Here is a 13,807-nt window from a genome sequence, read left to right on the forward strand (position 1 = left end):
CTGCCGTACACCTGGCTTACTACTCGTATGAATTGAACATATTGTAAATCTTTTACGATCTTTACACGTGACATCTGATGCAGTCTGTCCATCCCGGGGGAGCGATCCCTCCTCTGCCGCTCTCCCTAAGGTTTCTTCCCTTGTTTAACTCCATCAAAGGGTTTTTCACTTCTTTTTTTTCCTGATGTGAGGGTTTTGGAAGAGGGGATGTTGCACGTGTACAGATTGCAGAGCCCTCTGAGGCAAATTTTTAATTTTGGATTTTGGTGCAGAATAAAATGAATTGGATCGAATTATTATATTATTATATAACGTATTACATAATTTCTTCTGCACAAGCAGGGATTCACCCAACCTCAACTGAGAATCAAAGGAAAAAGCAAAAAAGCAGGACCAACTTTGGGGACATTGGATGACTTGATTTTGTCAGTGTAGGGTCAAGTGCAGTGTTTGTGTGTGTGTGAGTATGTGCAAGAGGAATAAGAGTGATCAGTCACATTGCCTAGCATCCTTTCCCTTCCACAACAAAGAGGACGGCGACTGGCACTTCAATCTGACAGGTGCACCAGAAGGAAACCTCAGATTATCTCCACAAAACTTCAGCTACTGTGAAGAAAAGTAGGAGGCATACAAGTGTCAAAATCGTGACAATGACTTAAAGACCTATAATTGTCACTCACCGACTCATGTTTTATTTATCCGTGGCATCGCTTTTTCTAATCCATTTTTCATTTTTCTTCAGAAACGGCGCCTCTAGCAGCATTAATTACAATGTTGATGCGTGTCCCTAAATCACCCCATTCGCAATACCCTCATACTACATTCAGAAGGTATAAGAGTCTTCAGCGTTTCGGAAAGACATTTAATTTCACCCGAACTGTTGTCAGAGGGGGACACCTTGTGGCCCGCTGTGGGCTCTGGCATGTAATACCGGAAGCCACCCGCAGGGGGTGGTATCATTGGATCAGTTTAAAGCGGCTTCCTCTCTTCACGCAGCTCTTCTTCTCTGCTTCCGGGTCAGTCATTCTTTCTCTTCCGGTAATCATCTGTTCCTGTAGCAGGTATTACAGCTTTCCCACATATGGGACCTTTTGTAATCTTTATCAATCTGAACGGATTTTACATTCTGGCACATAAACAGTAACTGATTGTGATAAATCACCTCACTGCTCACGTTTTCACCCCGCTATGTTTGAAATGTGATCTTCATTTATGGTCTAATTTGACATATGAAAAGTGCTAACGCTGTCTGAAGCGGAGCGGCTAGCGACCGAGCAGCGGGTCCAACGGAACGCGGCTAACTTGTGTTGTCTAAGTTGCGCATTTTGTTTTTTTACTGGTTCTACAACGGGTGGCTTTCGGTTTATGTTGTCTAAAGTGTTGCAGTGCTGAGGCGTTAGCTAACATGGAAGTGGATGCGCATTATCGAGTCCATTCTAAAATGAAGTGACTTATTTTTTTCTTCTCCAGATCACCCAGTGTCGATATGGCGAAGTCCAAGAATCACACAACCCACAACCAGTGTGAGTACGACATGAATCGTGGTTCTGGAGTTTACCCTCTGAGCTAGTTTCCGATAGCCCGTGCAGACCATCGCAATGTTGGCTTTAAGTTCTGCATGCATGACTCCTTTTTATAATGGTGAGTGTTGACACCAATGGATCAGCTGTCTTGTGTTGATTGTTGTCCTCCCTTGTTTGCACAGCTCGTAAAGCCCACAGGAATGGCATCAAGAAGCCCAGGTCTCAGCGCTACGAGTCACTGAAGGGGGTACGTAACGTTACAGATGTGCAGCTACAGTTCAGTGTTGATGGATGCTATGATGTGCTCTGAGAAGTCAGGTGTGCTCAGCACGATGTGATTGTGTCTATGACACGTCAAAAGACTGTTTACATGCTAGTAATCAGACCTCCATTACCCTGAGCTTGTTTTGGGCATATTGGTGATGCACTTTTTGGGAGCGTTCAGATTATCTGTGGGAGCACAAAGCGGACCAGTGGTAGAGATCAAATCATATTTATGGAGGATATCTCCTCTGCCAGTTCAAATCAGTTTTTAAGATTATTTGAATGCAATGATTATGATGCAGCCCCACGAGTAGTGTTTCCTAACCTTTTATCTGGCAACATGCTGTTAAATTGTGGGCTGATGCTCTGAGTTCCATGTGTCCCACCACTTGGGCTAGTTAGGACTGTCCACGCTTGTCTGGAGATTATAGTGGTTTTTATTAATATTAATTTGGTAACTAAATTCCTTTTCGAGACATTTTTCAAGCTCAAAATCAAGAAATATTGGATTATCAAATGTTTATTCTACGCATCTTTTAGAAGTGGTTCATTTTAGTCGGTCAATGTGGACTTATTTTTTGAAGGATTAGATGATTGTTAGGCATCCCTGAAATGTACATTTTACCAGCTGACATTGAAGCATTGTCCACATGTTTTAAAAACAACAAATTCTCCACTACATCTCACACATCCCATACTGGGGTTTTTGCAAGTTATGAATACTTAGTTTTCACTTTTGAGAACAGATTGGTTAATGGAACCAATGAGATGGTTATTTACAGGTTCAGTTAAAATAAGTACAACTATACCTCGGGTTTCTTAAATCAAAGACGAGATATGTAACAATACTCAAATGTGGTTCAGTATGCTTTTGTTTTATCCTGTTGGACTGTGGTTGCATATTTCTGTTTTTAAGAATTGTATTCTGAAATGCTCAGCACTTCCACAAGCTGACTTAATTTTTTTTTCTTCGCTGCAGGTGGACCCTAAGTTCATGAGGAACCTGCGCTTTGCTAAGAAGCACAACAAGAAGGGCCTGAAGACGATGAGGAAGGCGGCGAAGGCGGCGGTGCCAAATACCGTGCCGACCACGGTTCAGACCACGAAATAAACTGCCACCCGTTCACCTCAATGTCTGTCAGTGTTTAATAGGCTGTTTCCACCATCACAATAAAGCTATGCTTTGTTAACAAACCAACATCTGATTTCTCCTTTTGTTGTAACTCCCTCAGTTTAATGTTTAGGAATGAATCATTTGATTGGGTGTCTGGGATTATTTCACAGCAATTTTTGTAGGCTTAATTTATCAGTAATCAAAATGTTTAATGTTACCATAGCACAAACTATTACATTTCCAATCTGTACACATCATTGCTCCCACAAAGTGTCAAACTTTACTGGAGTATTCTCCTTGAGCATCCCATAGTAGCTCTGTGAAGATGTGCATCCCCCTCACCAATTTTAATTTGACTTTGTGATCCCATACTTGAGAAATTATCAAAAAAACAAATGTTTGCATAGTTGTCAGCAAATCAGTGCTGGTAGTAGTATTCTGATATACTTAAGTTACTGACTCAATAACACATCCCAGACATACTGTTGAGTCCTGCATTCAAAATCTTATTCCAAATGAATAAGCATTAACATACAGGCCACCAAATACCAAAAGTACTTTGGTTAATGTGTCCAGGCTCATTTCTGGATTAGCAAGGTTCAATGATAGTCTAATGCCCATGCAGCACAGGGATGTGCAACACAGCCCAGTTTTACACCATTTAGATCACGTAGGCATAACAGTATATTGCTGAAGAGCATTTTTATTTGCATCGTAAGGATTGTAAACAGCAAAAAAAATAATTTGTCTGAGCAAATATAATATTAACTGAGGTCCTCGCATAACAATTTAACATGAAAACAACTTTCCAACTATACCTGTTGGATTATGTATATAATGCAAAGTGTTGCATTAATGTGCACATGGCTTTTATCTTCCAGTTGGTATAAGCCATAGACTGAACGTGAGGCTAATTTAAATGACAATAAATTGTTCTGTTACAACAATACTTTCGTTGATGTATATTCAATTTAATATTTATAACAATCTAAATGCAAATTTACTACTAACGAGAGCTTTCAAATAAATCCAGTTATGTAAAGAATACAATATTGGGTTACAAAATACAACGATTTTATCGTAGAAATGAAAAATGTAATATTCCTTTATTTTATTTCGACGGCAACACATTTAAAATTCCGCGTTTTATTTTCCAAAAATAAAAATTGACTTTTCGTTGTCTCGTCACTTCCGCTCACGCTGACTCCAGCTTGCATCATTTCTTGTTTCTGTAGGCAGCCGTGGGCAGACAACATGTGAGTACTTTCATTCAAACTCAACGTTTACAATAACACGTTCGACAACAGACACACTTCACCGAACGTCTGATAGCGCACGCGAGCGCCCAAACCCGGCCTCTGACCAACGTTACTGTCCGCTCAGCGGCGAGCTAACGAGCTAACTGCTAACTGAAGCGTTCACCGGCTAGCTTAGCCTGCTAGCTAACAACAAGCAGGCGTCACTCTTGCGAACTAAGTTAACTCATGTGAGGGAAAAAAATCCTTTTTTTAAAACATAATTTCTTTGGTTGCTCCTTCGACTTTGAAATAATATATTAAATGCCACGAGTTCAGCACACAACATATTCTAGAGAACTGCATGTTCGGTTACAACTATCAGAGACAGCTGACGTTTTAATACGAAACTAGATAATCCGGGAAGACTCGTCTAATTATGTTTACGTATAACTTTCATTGTTCGAATTTGTCCCAAATGATCCATGCAATTGTGGTTCAATGCATGTGTGCTGAAAGATGTTCTCAACTGTTTTTTTTCTCAGTGATTTCTATTTTTAGGGCCAAGAGTATTTTTATTCATACGTTTTTACAACGACATTACAGTATTATTTTGTGATCCTCACGACACACGCCATTTGCTGTATTCACCTCTCTTCTTGCTCCAAAAGTCAATTGATTTGCTTTTTTGTTTTATTTTGGTAGACGCCATGGTGGAGCCAGTTCCTGAGTCCATCAATTTTCCCTCAGAGGAGGAGAAGATCCTGCAGTTCTGGCAAAAGAAGGACTGCTTCCAGGAATGCCTCAAGCAGTCCAAGAACAGGCCCAAGTAAATCCAAGTCTTCAATTGTTGATTCACCAACATATACTCACAAAAAGCTTTTGACGCGTAATTATATCGCAGAGATCTTAAATTCAGAAATATGCTAAAAATGCTAAAAAAAAAGGTTTAAGGTTCTTATTAATCATATTAATAAGTGATTCAGAACATGACAGTTGTGTCATGACTTGCTGTGTTTTTTAATGTTGTCAGTTTTTCAGGGCTAGATATTCCAGTTGCGCTGCCAAATGTAAAAGTGGCATTACCTGGCAAACCAGTTATTGCGGGAGTCATTTGTACACTTTGATTTTGATCTTTGTGAATAGCCGTACTTGTCCACCATTTGACACAATGCTGTTAAAAGCATTGAAATGTTTGATTTGCTCACAGCGACGTTGTTTTGTGCCGTGGGCAGTATTGATGTAAGTTGTATGTTATCTTGAGGTGTTTCCAGACAACTTTCTCATCTTTATTGTCCTATATCCACCTTCTTCTTTTATCACAGAGAAAATGCTCTTAACATTTAAAAAAATATGTTACTGAACATTTTCGCAACCAGGTACACCTTCTACGATGGCCCTCCTTTTGCCACTGGTCTACCCCACTATGGGCACATCCTGGCCGGCACCATAAAGGACATTGTTACTCGCTTTGCTCACCAGAGCGGCTTCCATGTGGACCGGCGCTTTGGCTGGGACTGTCACGGCTTGCCTGTGGTAAGTCCTTTATTTATTCATTTGTTTTAAGAGACCTCAAGACTTCTTCTTTTGTCATTCATTCGTCTCATTTTCTGTCTGCTTTTGTAGGAGTATGAGATTGATAAGACTTTGGGGATCAAAGGGCCCGATGATGTGGCCAAGATGGGCATTGCGGAGTACAACCAGCAGTGCAGAAACATTGTCATGAGATACTCAAACGAGTGGGAGGTGAGACAAATTTGTATTTGTACTTGTGATGCCATCTTCCTTTTTTCTTTCTATGTGTTGATAAAAACAACATACATAAGACGTGGGATAGTGCATCAAAGCTCCTCTTAAGCACAGATCTCACATATGAAACATAGTTTTTATAGTATGACTGACCTAAAAATACTTTTTAATGAATTTCTCTGCAGCATTTTGGCACAAAATCATTTGGTTATATGAATATTTATTTTATTCCCAGAGTTCAGTGACACGAATGGGAAGGTGGATTGACTTTAAGAACGACTACAAGACTCTCTACCCATGGTTTATGGAGACTGTCTGGTATGAATGTCATATATATATATAATTTTATTTTTTTACTGGAATCGACGCCAGTCCTTATGTATGCAGTTGGTCCCTCCTTACGTCTTTGTTTTTTCATGTGTCCCTTATTCATTCAGGTGGGTGTTCAAACAGCTGTACGACAAGGGTTTGGTTTACCGTGGAGTCAAAGTCATGCCTTTCTCAACCGCCTGCAACACCCCCCTGTCCAACTTTGAGTCCAACCAGAACTACAAGGTTGGCCCAACCACCATCACACCTCGAGCTCTCTAATGCAGCACCGGTAGCATAATGTGCTGTGTGGGTGTAAATGTACTAAATTGACTGAATCTCTGTTACACTTCTGCCTGCAGGACGTTCAGGACCCGTCTGTGATTGTCAACTTCCCGCTGGTGGGGAATGAAGACGTGGCTTTGATCGCCTGGACGACAACACCTTGGACACTGCCAAGCAACCTGGCCCTCTGTGTCAACCCGGAGTTCATATATGTCAAGGTCAAAGGTGAGTGGCGAAGGTTGATTCGAGTTTCGTTTTCCAGATGTTTACAGCATACCTATTTTATAGAGTGCAAAGTCAAATATAGATTTTTCGATGCATATTCATTCTTAATATTTGAAGCGCTTTCAGTGCTGGTTTCCCATTGATACACTCGTTTAACCTGCAGAAAAGCGTAGAGCAACTTCCACCGTGACGAGTAGCAATCGTAATTTTGTGTAAACTCATACTTCATATTTATAAACTACTTTTTTGCTTTGGAAATCAATTATTAAAAGTGTACAGAAACAAAGTGGTCTCTTCATCGGGTTGAGACCAGGGAGCCTAGAGCTTGACCTGCCCTTTGTAACCGGACTTCCACCGTTACTCCTTAGTGGCGGCAGTTATGGGTAGCACTCTCTTGCAATGGCTTCGATGTATCCACGTGCCTCTTTCCTCTATCTTAATGGGTGTTGAGAGGAGAACTTGATATAGGCCCTCCCACCGTGGAGTGGACCAGCACTTCCTCTTTATCACCTTTATCAGCACCCAGTCTCCTGATGAGGTCTTCCTGTGGAGACACGATATCATCTGGCAGATTATTTGCAATCACAACATCTTTACTCTGTAATAGGGTTCTCATCCAGTCCGACAGGGTACTGTCTGTCTTTGCTTTCTCTGTTGTTTCATGGTAGAGGGGGGTCAAACCGTTATGGGCCGGGACATCTATAGTTTCACAAGGTCAGTACATTCCAGCCACGTCCGCCCATTCTCGTTTTCGCCACCATGGTTTTCCGGAGCCTCATCTTAATTGCTCAGTTTGTTCGTTCCACTAGTCCTGCGCTCTGAGGGTGGTAAGAGCAACGTTTTTTTAGAGTGTGGCTACTGTACGGACAATCTCGTTTACCAAATGCGGACCATTATCACTGTAGAGGATCTCTGGAATCCCATGGTTTGATATGATGTGTTTACAAAATGCCTTGGCTACCGTTATGGCGTCGGCTTTCGCACTGGGAACAATCTCTGTCCACTTTGAAAACGGGCATATCAGTACTAGGCAATACCGATAGTTAACCCTAGTTTAGTTCAATGAAATCCATGTGCAGATATTGGAATGGATGTTGGCTTCTGGAAAGCGGCCCCGCGGCCTTTCGTTTCCCTGGGCATTGTGCTTGCAACAGATCAAACACGCCCTACAATTTATTTTGGAGTAAGATGTGAAACTGTAGGTGTGGAAATGACTGTGTACAGCATCTACCATCCCCCCTGTTGAAACATGGCATGTATGTCAAGTCCTCATGTCGGTTTCGCTTTCATTTTTTAAATTTTAGTGTTCGGGTCGCAACCCCCAGTTTGGGAACCACTTATATGGATAATTCTTTTTTTTTTTTTTTAGATGAATTGCATCAAAGTTAGGAATTGGTCAGGGTGCTCCAGGTATTGTCAAGAAAAACACTTTTGTTTCATCAACCCATAACAAGTGAAGAAATACCTGCTCGCATATCTTGCCAAACACGCTTGTGTTGTGGATTAGTTGAATTACAGAGACCGATAGTTTTGTTCAGTGCTGTTGCCTAAATGCTTTAGCTGAAGGCCAAAGTCTTCTCCCTGAAAATGTTCTTTCCCCTGTGGGTTTAATTGTCCCGGACCTCAGTACTGGCTCATAGCTGTTTTTCTTTTCTTCTGGAAAAAACAAACCAACAAATCAATAGAGGAGTGATGCTTCCTCGGACCGAGAGGAAGGGATTTCTGCAGCATACTTGTTGGTGTTCCTAGCCTTTGGATAAGTGCTAGCTGATGAAATGAGACATTTTCACTGTTTGTCACAGGACTCTTGGGGCTGGAACTTAGCTTAACATTCATGAGCAATACCTTGCGGCTATGGCATAACTGATGTTCATGTAGGCTCATTAAAAACATCATCAGTCCTCCAAGTCCGTTTAGACTCGCCTACGTAAAACAGCCCACTCAAATTTAATAGAAGTTGTGTAGTGTTATGTATTTAATTAGCTAATGATTTGGACTTTTGTCAAATTTAATTATTAAGAAGATTTCTTGGCTGTCCCAGTCACGCCTCTCCAGTTATCTCCATCGTCGCCAAACAAATTTGCAATAAGATAATAAGCGATGACGTTTTGGACAAACTTGATACTTGAAACGGCAACCTGACTGGTTAGCAGAGGCAAACCACCGCTGGGCGTTTATTCTGATTTTGTAAATATCCTTATTATCATGCCTTTTGTATTTTGCCTTGTCGTAGTAGGAAAACCACAGGTGTGAATAATGCCATCAACAATGGCTCGCCCCAACAGCGAGACAGAATGCAAAACACCCGGAAGCATTTATTTTATTATTCACAGCGGTGCTTTTCTTTGCGGTGACATGTCAAAGTTAAACAATAGTTTTGTGCAAGTGTAGTATGACATCGACATTTGTTTGTGGGTGAAGCGTCAGACCCAAGAAATATGGGTGAACCTCAAATCAGGCCACTCACAAAAAGTGTTGTCCTTGTTCAAATATATGAAGATGTACTCCAGAGAGGTGGCTGGGGATTTTATCTCACTCTTGCACTATTTCTTTTTTTTTTTTTTTTTGTGAGAGAAACTCTTTTTAAAGGGTGACCTAGATTTATGGAGTTTGCTCATAGCCTCTTAGGTCCTGCAGGGGGCACTGGTGGAGCACAGTGTGTCGTCCTGGCAGCACCGCCTGTGCTGCATGGGAGGCTGCCTTAGAATACCAATGAAAGGGCTTTTTTTTTTTTTTTGTAGCTCAGTCTCCTTTTTATATCTCCTGCCCCCCTCCCTCTTTCTCTCTTCATCCAATTTTTCCCCTCTGCTCATTTTTTTTTTTCTTATCGCTCTCTTTGCCTCCGCATGCACCGGTTTTGTCCTTCGTTGTTATTTCCCGTCTCTCTTTTTGAGTCCCTTTGCTGCTGTCTGAGTCGAGGGGCTGTCTGCAGCAGCAGCAGGTCTGAGCTGTGCAATCATTTGTCACACCACTGAGGGGAAGAAACATCTTTTATTGATGCTGCCCACTTCTCTCCCTTGTTGTCCCCGTTGTTCGCCATCTCGTCTGTTATTGTTGCTAAAATAACCGGACGGATGTCCAGGGAGTTTCTTACTTGAGGTGGCAACTTTTTTTTCGAGAAGCAGCGTTGCAGGTTGATTCGGCCGCAGCTGCGGTATGCGGTCCTGACCTGACCTTGACTTTGTGTGTCGCTGTATTATCGTGAAACTCTAGTAGGGCTGTTCGATGCTTCTTTTAAGAAGCTGCTGCATACATGACATGACATCCATTAAACATAAATCAATCCAAGGGGGCTGTTTGGATGGCAGACTTCAGCAAAATGACCAAAGTCCATGAAAATGTTTTTTCATCACTTCGATCAATATCTTTCTTCTCACTTAATTTAATCTACTGTGAACAGAAAATACAAATGTTGGCTGAGAGTCTTTTAGTTTTGGTCATTAATGGTCATGTGAAAAACTTTTCCTTCACATTTACCTGGTTAGACTACATCATGTTTTTGTTTATTGCCAAGGACGTAACATTACAGGTCAGTAAACCTCTTTGGTTTCCGCCGTAGCTTTTCAGCAAAAACTTTCATGTTTCTCTTTCCCTCTTTACCCTCATGAATGCTGTGTGGATGATTTTTTTATACCAGCGGTCTCTTTTCAATGTCCTATGGAATAATTATTATACAATAGCAGTAAAAAGCTCTACACTTTCTCAATTAATTGTATGAGAAAATTTTGACTGGTACTGTATGAATGACAGTGCTGTTAAAAACAAATAATAAGATGAGACATAAAGATCTTCAAATTAAAGCTGAGTTCAGTCGGGCTCTATTAAATCCCACATTTTACACAACCATTATTTTTTTAATCATGAATCATGAACAGATTTTAGAGATTTGCAGTATATCAGAATTGGTTTTTAAAAGCATTTAAAGTGAAGCTTTTCATTATTCTAATGTCTTGCCAGTGCTCTTTAATTCATCTCCATGTCTTCTGCCGTTTATTCCCTGATATGAGATGTGTTCTTGTTTAAAGTGTGGAGCTCAGGTTTTAATACAAGGAGCCATGGGATGATTTATTTCAACTCACAGGCCAGGCAGCAGAGTAACGAATGCAGTCACGTGTGTTTTTTTTGGTTGGTCTTTTAGATAACGCCACAGAGAAGACCTACATTTTGATGGAGGCCAGGCTGGGAGTTCTGTTTAAGACAGAGAGCGAGTACACTCTCCTCGACAAGTAAGCACACAGCACCAGATTAAAAAAAACTAGCAATCTGAAAATACAAAAAAAACGATTTACGAATATCCAGGATTTGATTCAAATTATTCTCTGCAGCTAAACACTGACCGCATATAGTGTTTAATGTAGAAATGTATCACATTAAACCATTGTGGGGTTGTATTCAGCACACATCTCTGATCAATCCACAATAGTGCCATACATGCACTTTAGTAATCGATACAGAATACACTGAAAACCAGTTGGACACATTTCCAGGCAAGATTTATATCCATGTGTCCCTTATAGTGGACCAATTACCTGACAATAAAGAAGGCATGTCAATGTCTTAAATGGCGAGAGACTCCTCTTCGAAGTCTTCAAACATGGAAGCAGAGATTTATTTGTATCCAAATTCTGATCGGATATTCCCTATAGTTCATTAAAGATGTTTTAATTGGCTTTGTATCATACGTTTTTCTGAAAATCAGATCTTCCTCAACAACAAAAAACTGAAATTATTTATATCAGCCAATTGGTAACAATATATTGCATGGTAATGACTATAATGCATAAATTACTATAATGCATACATTTAGATATTACATGTAATTGCAGTATTTTGCATAGCGTTCATCTGAACAATGTCATATTCAAAAATCATGTTCAACTCAAGGAAATATTGGAGTAAATGAAGGTGAACTGAACTTTAAATGTGTTTTGTTTTATTTAGATTTCCTGGCAAGACGCTGAAAGGGAAGAAATACAAGCCTCTTTTTGAGTACTTTGCTGAGGTTAGTGTTCTTGTTCCACAGGTTTAGGAATTGTTTGGCGCAGACTCAAGATGGACCCATGTCTCACTTTAATTACCTGTCCCACCACAAATTGGAATCTCCGTTTACGTTCTTTAGATCTGTCTCTTAATCTCTCTCTTCCTATCAACACCGTTATGTGTGGCTGTATTTCTTTTGCTTCCTCACCCCACTCGCTTCATCTAATTCTCCTCATCCTCTTTTCACTTCAGTGTGGGGAGAAAGGAGCCTTCCAGGTGGTGATGGATAACTACGTCAAGGAGGAAGAGGGCACGGGAGTGGTTCACCAGGCACCTTACTTTGGAACTGTGAGTGTGGTTATTCTCACTGATTTCATGCTTTTCTTTAATGCATTTATTTTTACCAAAAGATTAATCTTTTGATTTATAAGCTGCCAGAAAAAACAGTGCCCATCGTTATTCTTTTTGTGGCCGAAGAAATGCAAAGAAATTTAAGTACTCGATAAATTCCTCTTTGATAGTTTATAACTACTTGATTGACTTATTGTTTCAACACCACATTGGTTTATAGAAAGTTAACAAGTGTATGATAGCATGATACAAATGATATCATCATGCAGAGGTGGAGAATTGGCACTTATTAAAAACTTTTCCAACAAGTCGGATACTCTGTTTACCAATAATATAGCAATAATAACCTTACCAAAATGTGTATACAAATTCTAATGTTTTTTTAAGCTATTTTTGAAAACTAACTTATCTAACTTATATATTTTTTTTACATATGAAATATAGAATTCAATGTCTCATCTTGTACTTTCAATTTCTCATGGACACCATGAGAGATCGAGGTATATGCCTATTTGAGTTTTGTGAAATATCTGTATTAAATGCTACGCTATCAGTGTATTCCTACTGTGTCGAAGCCCATGTCGCAGTGCCATTACGGTTATTGAAATATTTCTAATTGGGCACCCTTGTGAGGCGTAGATGAAAGCTGTAGTCAACTGGAGATATGTACTATTTCCTTCTATTTATCTTGGCCTTCTCTTCTGCAGTCTTCTGCTTATTTCACTGCCGTCCTGTAAAGATTATTTGGTAATGCTCCTGTTATTTAGGATCACATTTACTTTGATTGGTGGCTGAAACCCAAATGCATTTCCCCTGAAGATATACAGTGAGAAGAAATGCGCTGCCAGAGTACATTTTTCAAATAGTGTGTTGTTATGACTGGATGTGACCCTGTGAGCCATTCGTCTTGGATCTTGACAAGGTGTTTGTATACGAAATGCATTTACAGCCGGACAGTGCTCCGATCTTTCATGCATAGCTGTCAGATTCCTTCAACACTGCAAAAAGTATCCAGCTCAACAAGAATTTTGAGTCATATATTTGAACGAGCTGCCAAATGGGTTAGATAATTAGTTATTTTCATGAAGTTTGCATCTCTAGGATAATATCAAACAAATTAGCTTGAATTAATTGGGTCACTATGTCAAGATAATCTGACCTAATTATTTCCAGACACATTCATCAAAATGTTCCTACGGCAACAGTGAATGACTTAAAATTAGAAATTGGATTTCTTTTTTTTTTTACTGTTGACTATACTATTTTGACTTTTTTTCTTGATTAATAGTTAATTATTTATTAAATGTCAGAAAATGGGGAATATTGTCTGTCAAGACCAATCTGACATTCAACTACTTGTTTCATACAACGCACTCTCCAAAAGCAAAGGTATTACTCTCACAAACAACTAAGAAATCCTGATTTGTTCAGGGCATGTTTGTAAAATAAGGATTTATGGATTTTAGATTACTAAATATGGCAATTATTTTTCGTCGATCGATTGATCAACCAATTATTTCCTAGATTAGTTATGTTTTTGCAGTAAATTGCATTAATAATGAACATAGAATTGCATAATACAGAAAGTATCACTCACTAAACCCTCTGAATGTGTGTTATTCCCTCTGCAGGATGATTACAGAGTGTGCACCGAATACAAGATCATCCAGAGGGACCAGGCTCCTATCTGCCCCGTGGACGCCTCGGGCTGCTTCACTGCAGAGGTCACTGACTTTGTGGGACAGTATGTCAAAGTGAGTGACACTTCAGAC

General features: G+C 40.0%; 2 protein-coding genes across 2 annotated transcripts in view; both read left to right on the plus strand.

Annotated features, from left to right (window-relative positions):
- The first annotated feature begins 970 nt into the window (after positions 1-970).
- Positions 971-2,985, plus strand: rpl29 (ribosomal protein L29). The gene is made up of 4 exons (XM_040203561.2): positions 971-1,061; positions 1,471-1,523; positions 1,706-1,770; positions 2,767-2,985. The coding sequence occupies exons 2-4, from the start codon at positions 1,487-1,489 to the stop codon at positions 2,896-2,898; spliced, it is 234 nt and encodes a 77-aa protein (XP_040059495.2). The 5' UTR covers positions 971-1,061; positions 1,471-1,486; the 3' UTR covers positions 2,899-2,985.
- A 983-nt stretch (positions 2,986-3,968) lies between these two features.
- The window catches only part of iars1 (isoleucyl-tRNA synthetase 1), a 38,566-nt gene continuing 28,727 nt past the window's right edge, over positions 3,969-13,807 (plus strand). The window contains exons 1-11 of the mRNA XM_040203562.2: positions 3,969-4,157; positions 4,842-4,965; positions 5,516-5,672; positions 5,763-5,882; positions 6,121-6,203; positions 6,323-6,440; positions 6,557-6,704; positions 10,843-10,930; positions 11,646-11,706; positions 11,937-12,032; positions 13,667-13,789. Of these exons, the coding sequence (XP_040059496.2) occupies positions 4,847-4,965; positions 5,516-5,672; positions 5,763-5,882; positions 6,121-6,203; positions 6,323-6,440; positions 6,557-6,704; positions 10,843-10,930; positions 11,646-11,706; positions 11,937-12,032; positions 13,667-13,789 (1,113 nt within the window). The 5' untranslated portion in view covers positions 3,969-4,157; positions 4,842-4,846. The remainder of the gene's footprint in view (positions 4,158-4,841; positions 4,966-5,515; positions 5,673-5,762; positions 5,883-6,120; positions 6,204-6,322; positions 6,441-6,556; positions 6,705-10,842; positions 10,931-11,645; positions 11,707-11,936; positions 12,033-13,666; positions 13,790-13,807) is intronic.

This window comes from Gasterosteus aculeatus, chromosome 17 (assembly GCF_964276395.1).
Source record: "Gasterosteus aculeatus chromosome 17, fGasAcu3.hap1.1, whole genome shotgun sequence".
Lineage (NCBI taxonomy): Eukaryota > Metazoa > Chordata > Actinopteri > Perciformes > Gasterosteidae > Gasterosteus > Gasterosteus aculeatus.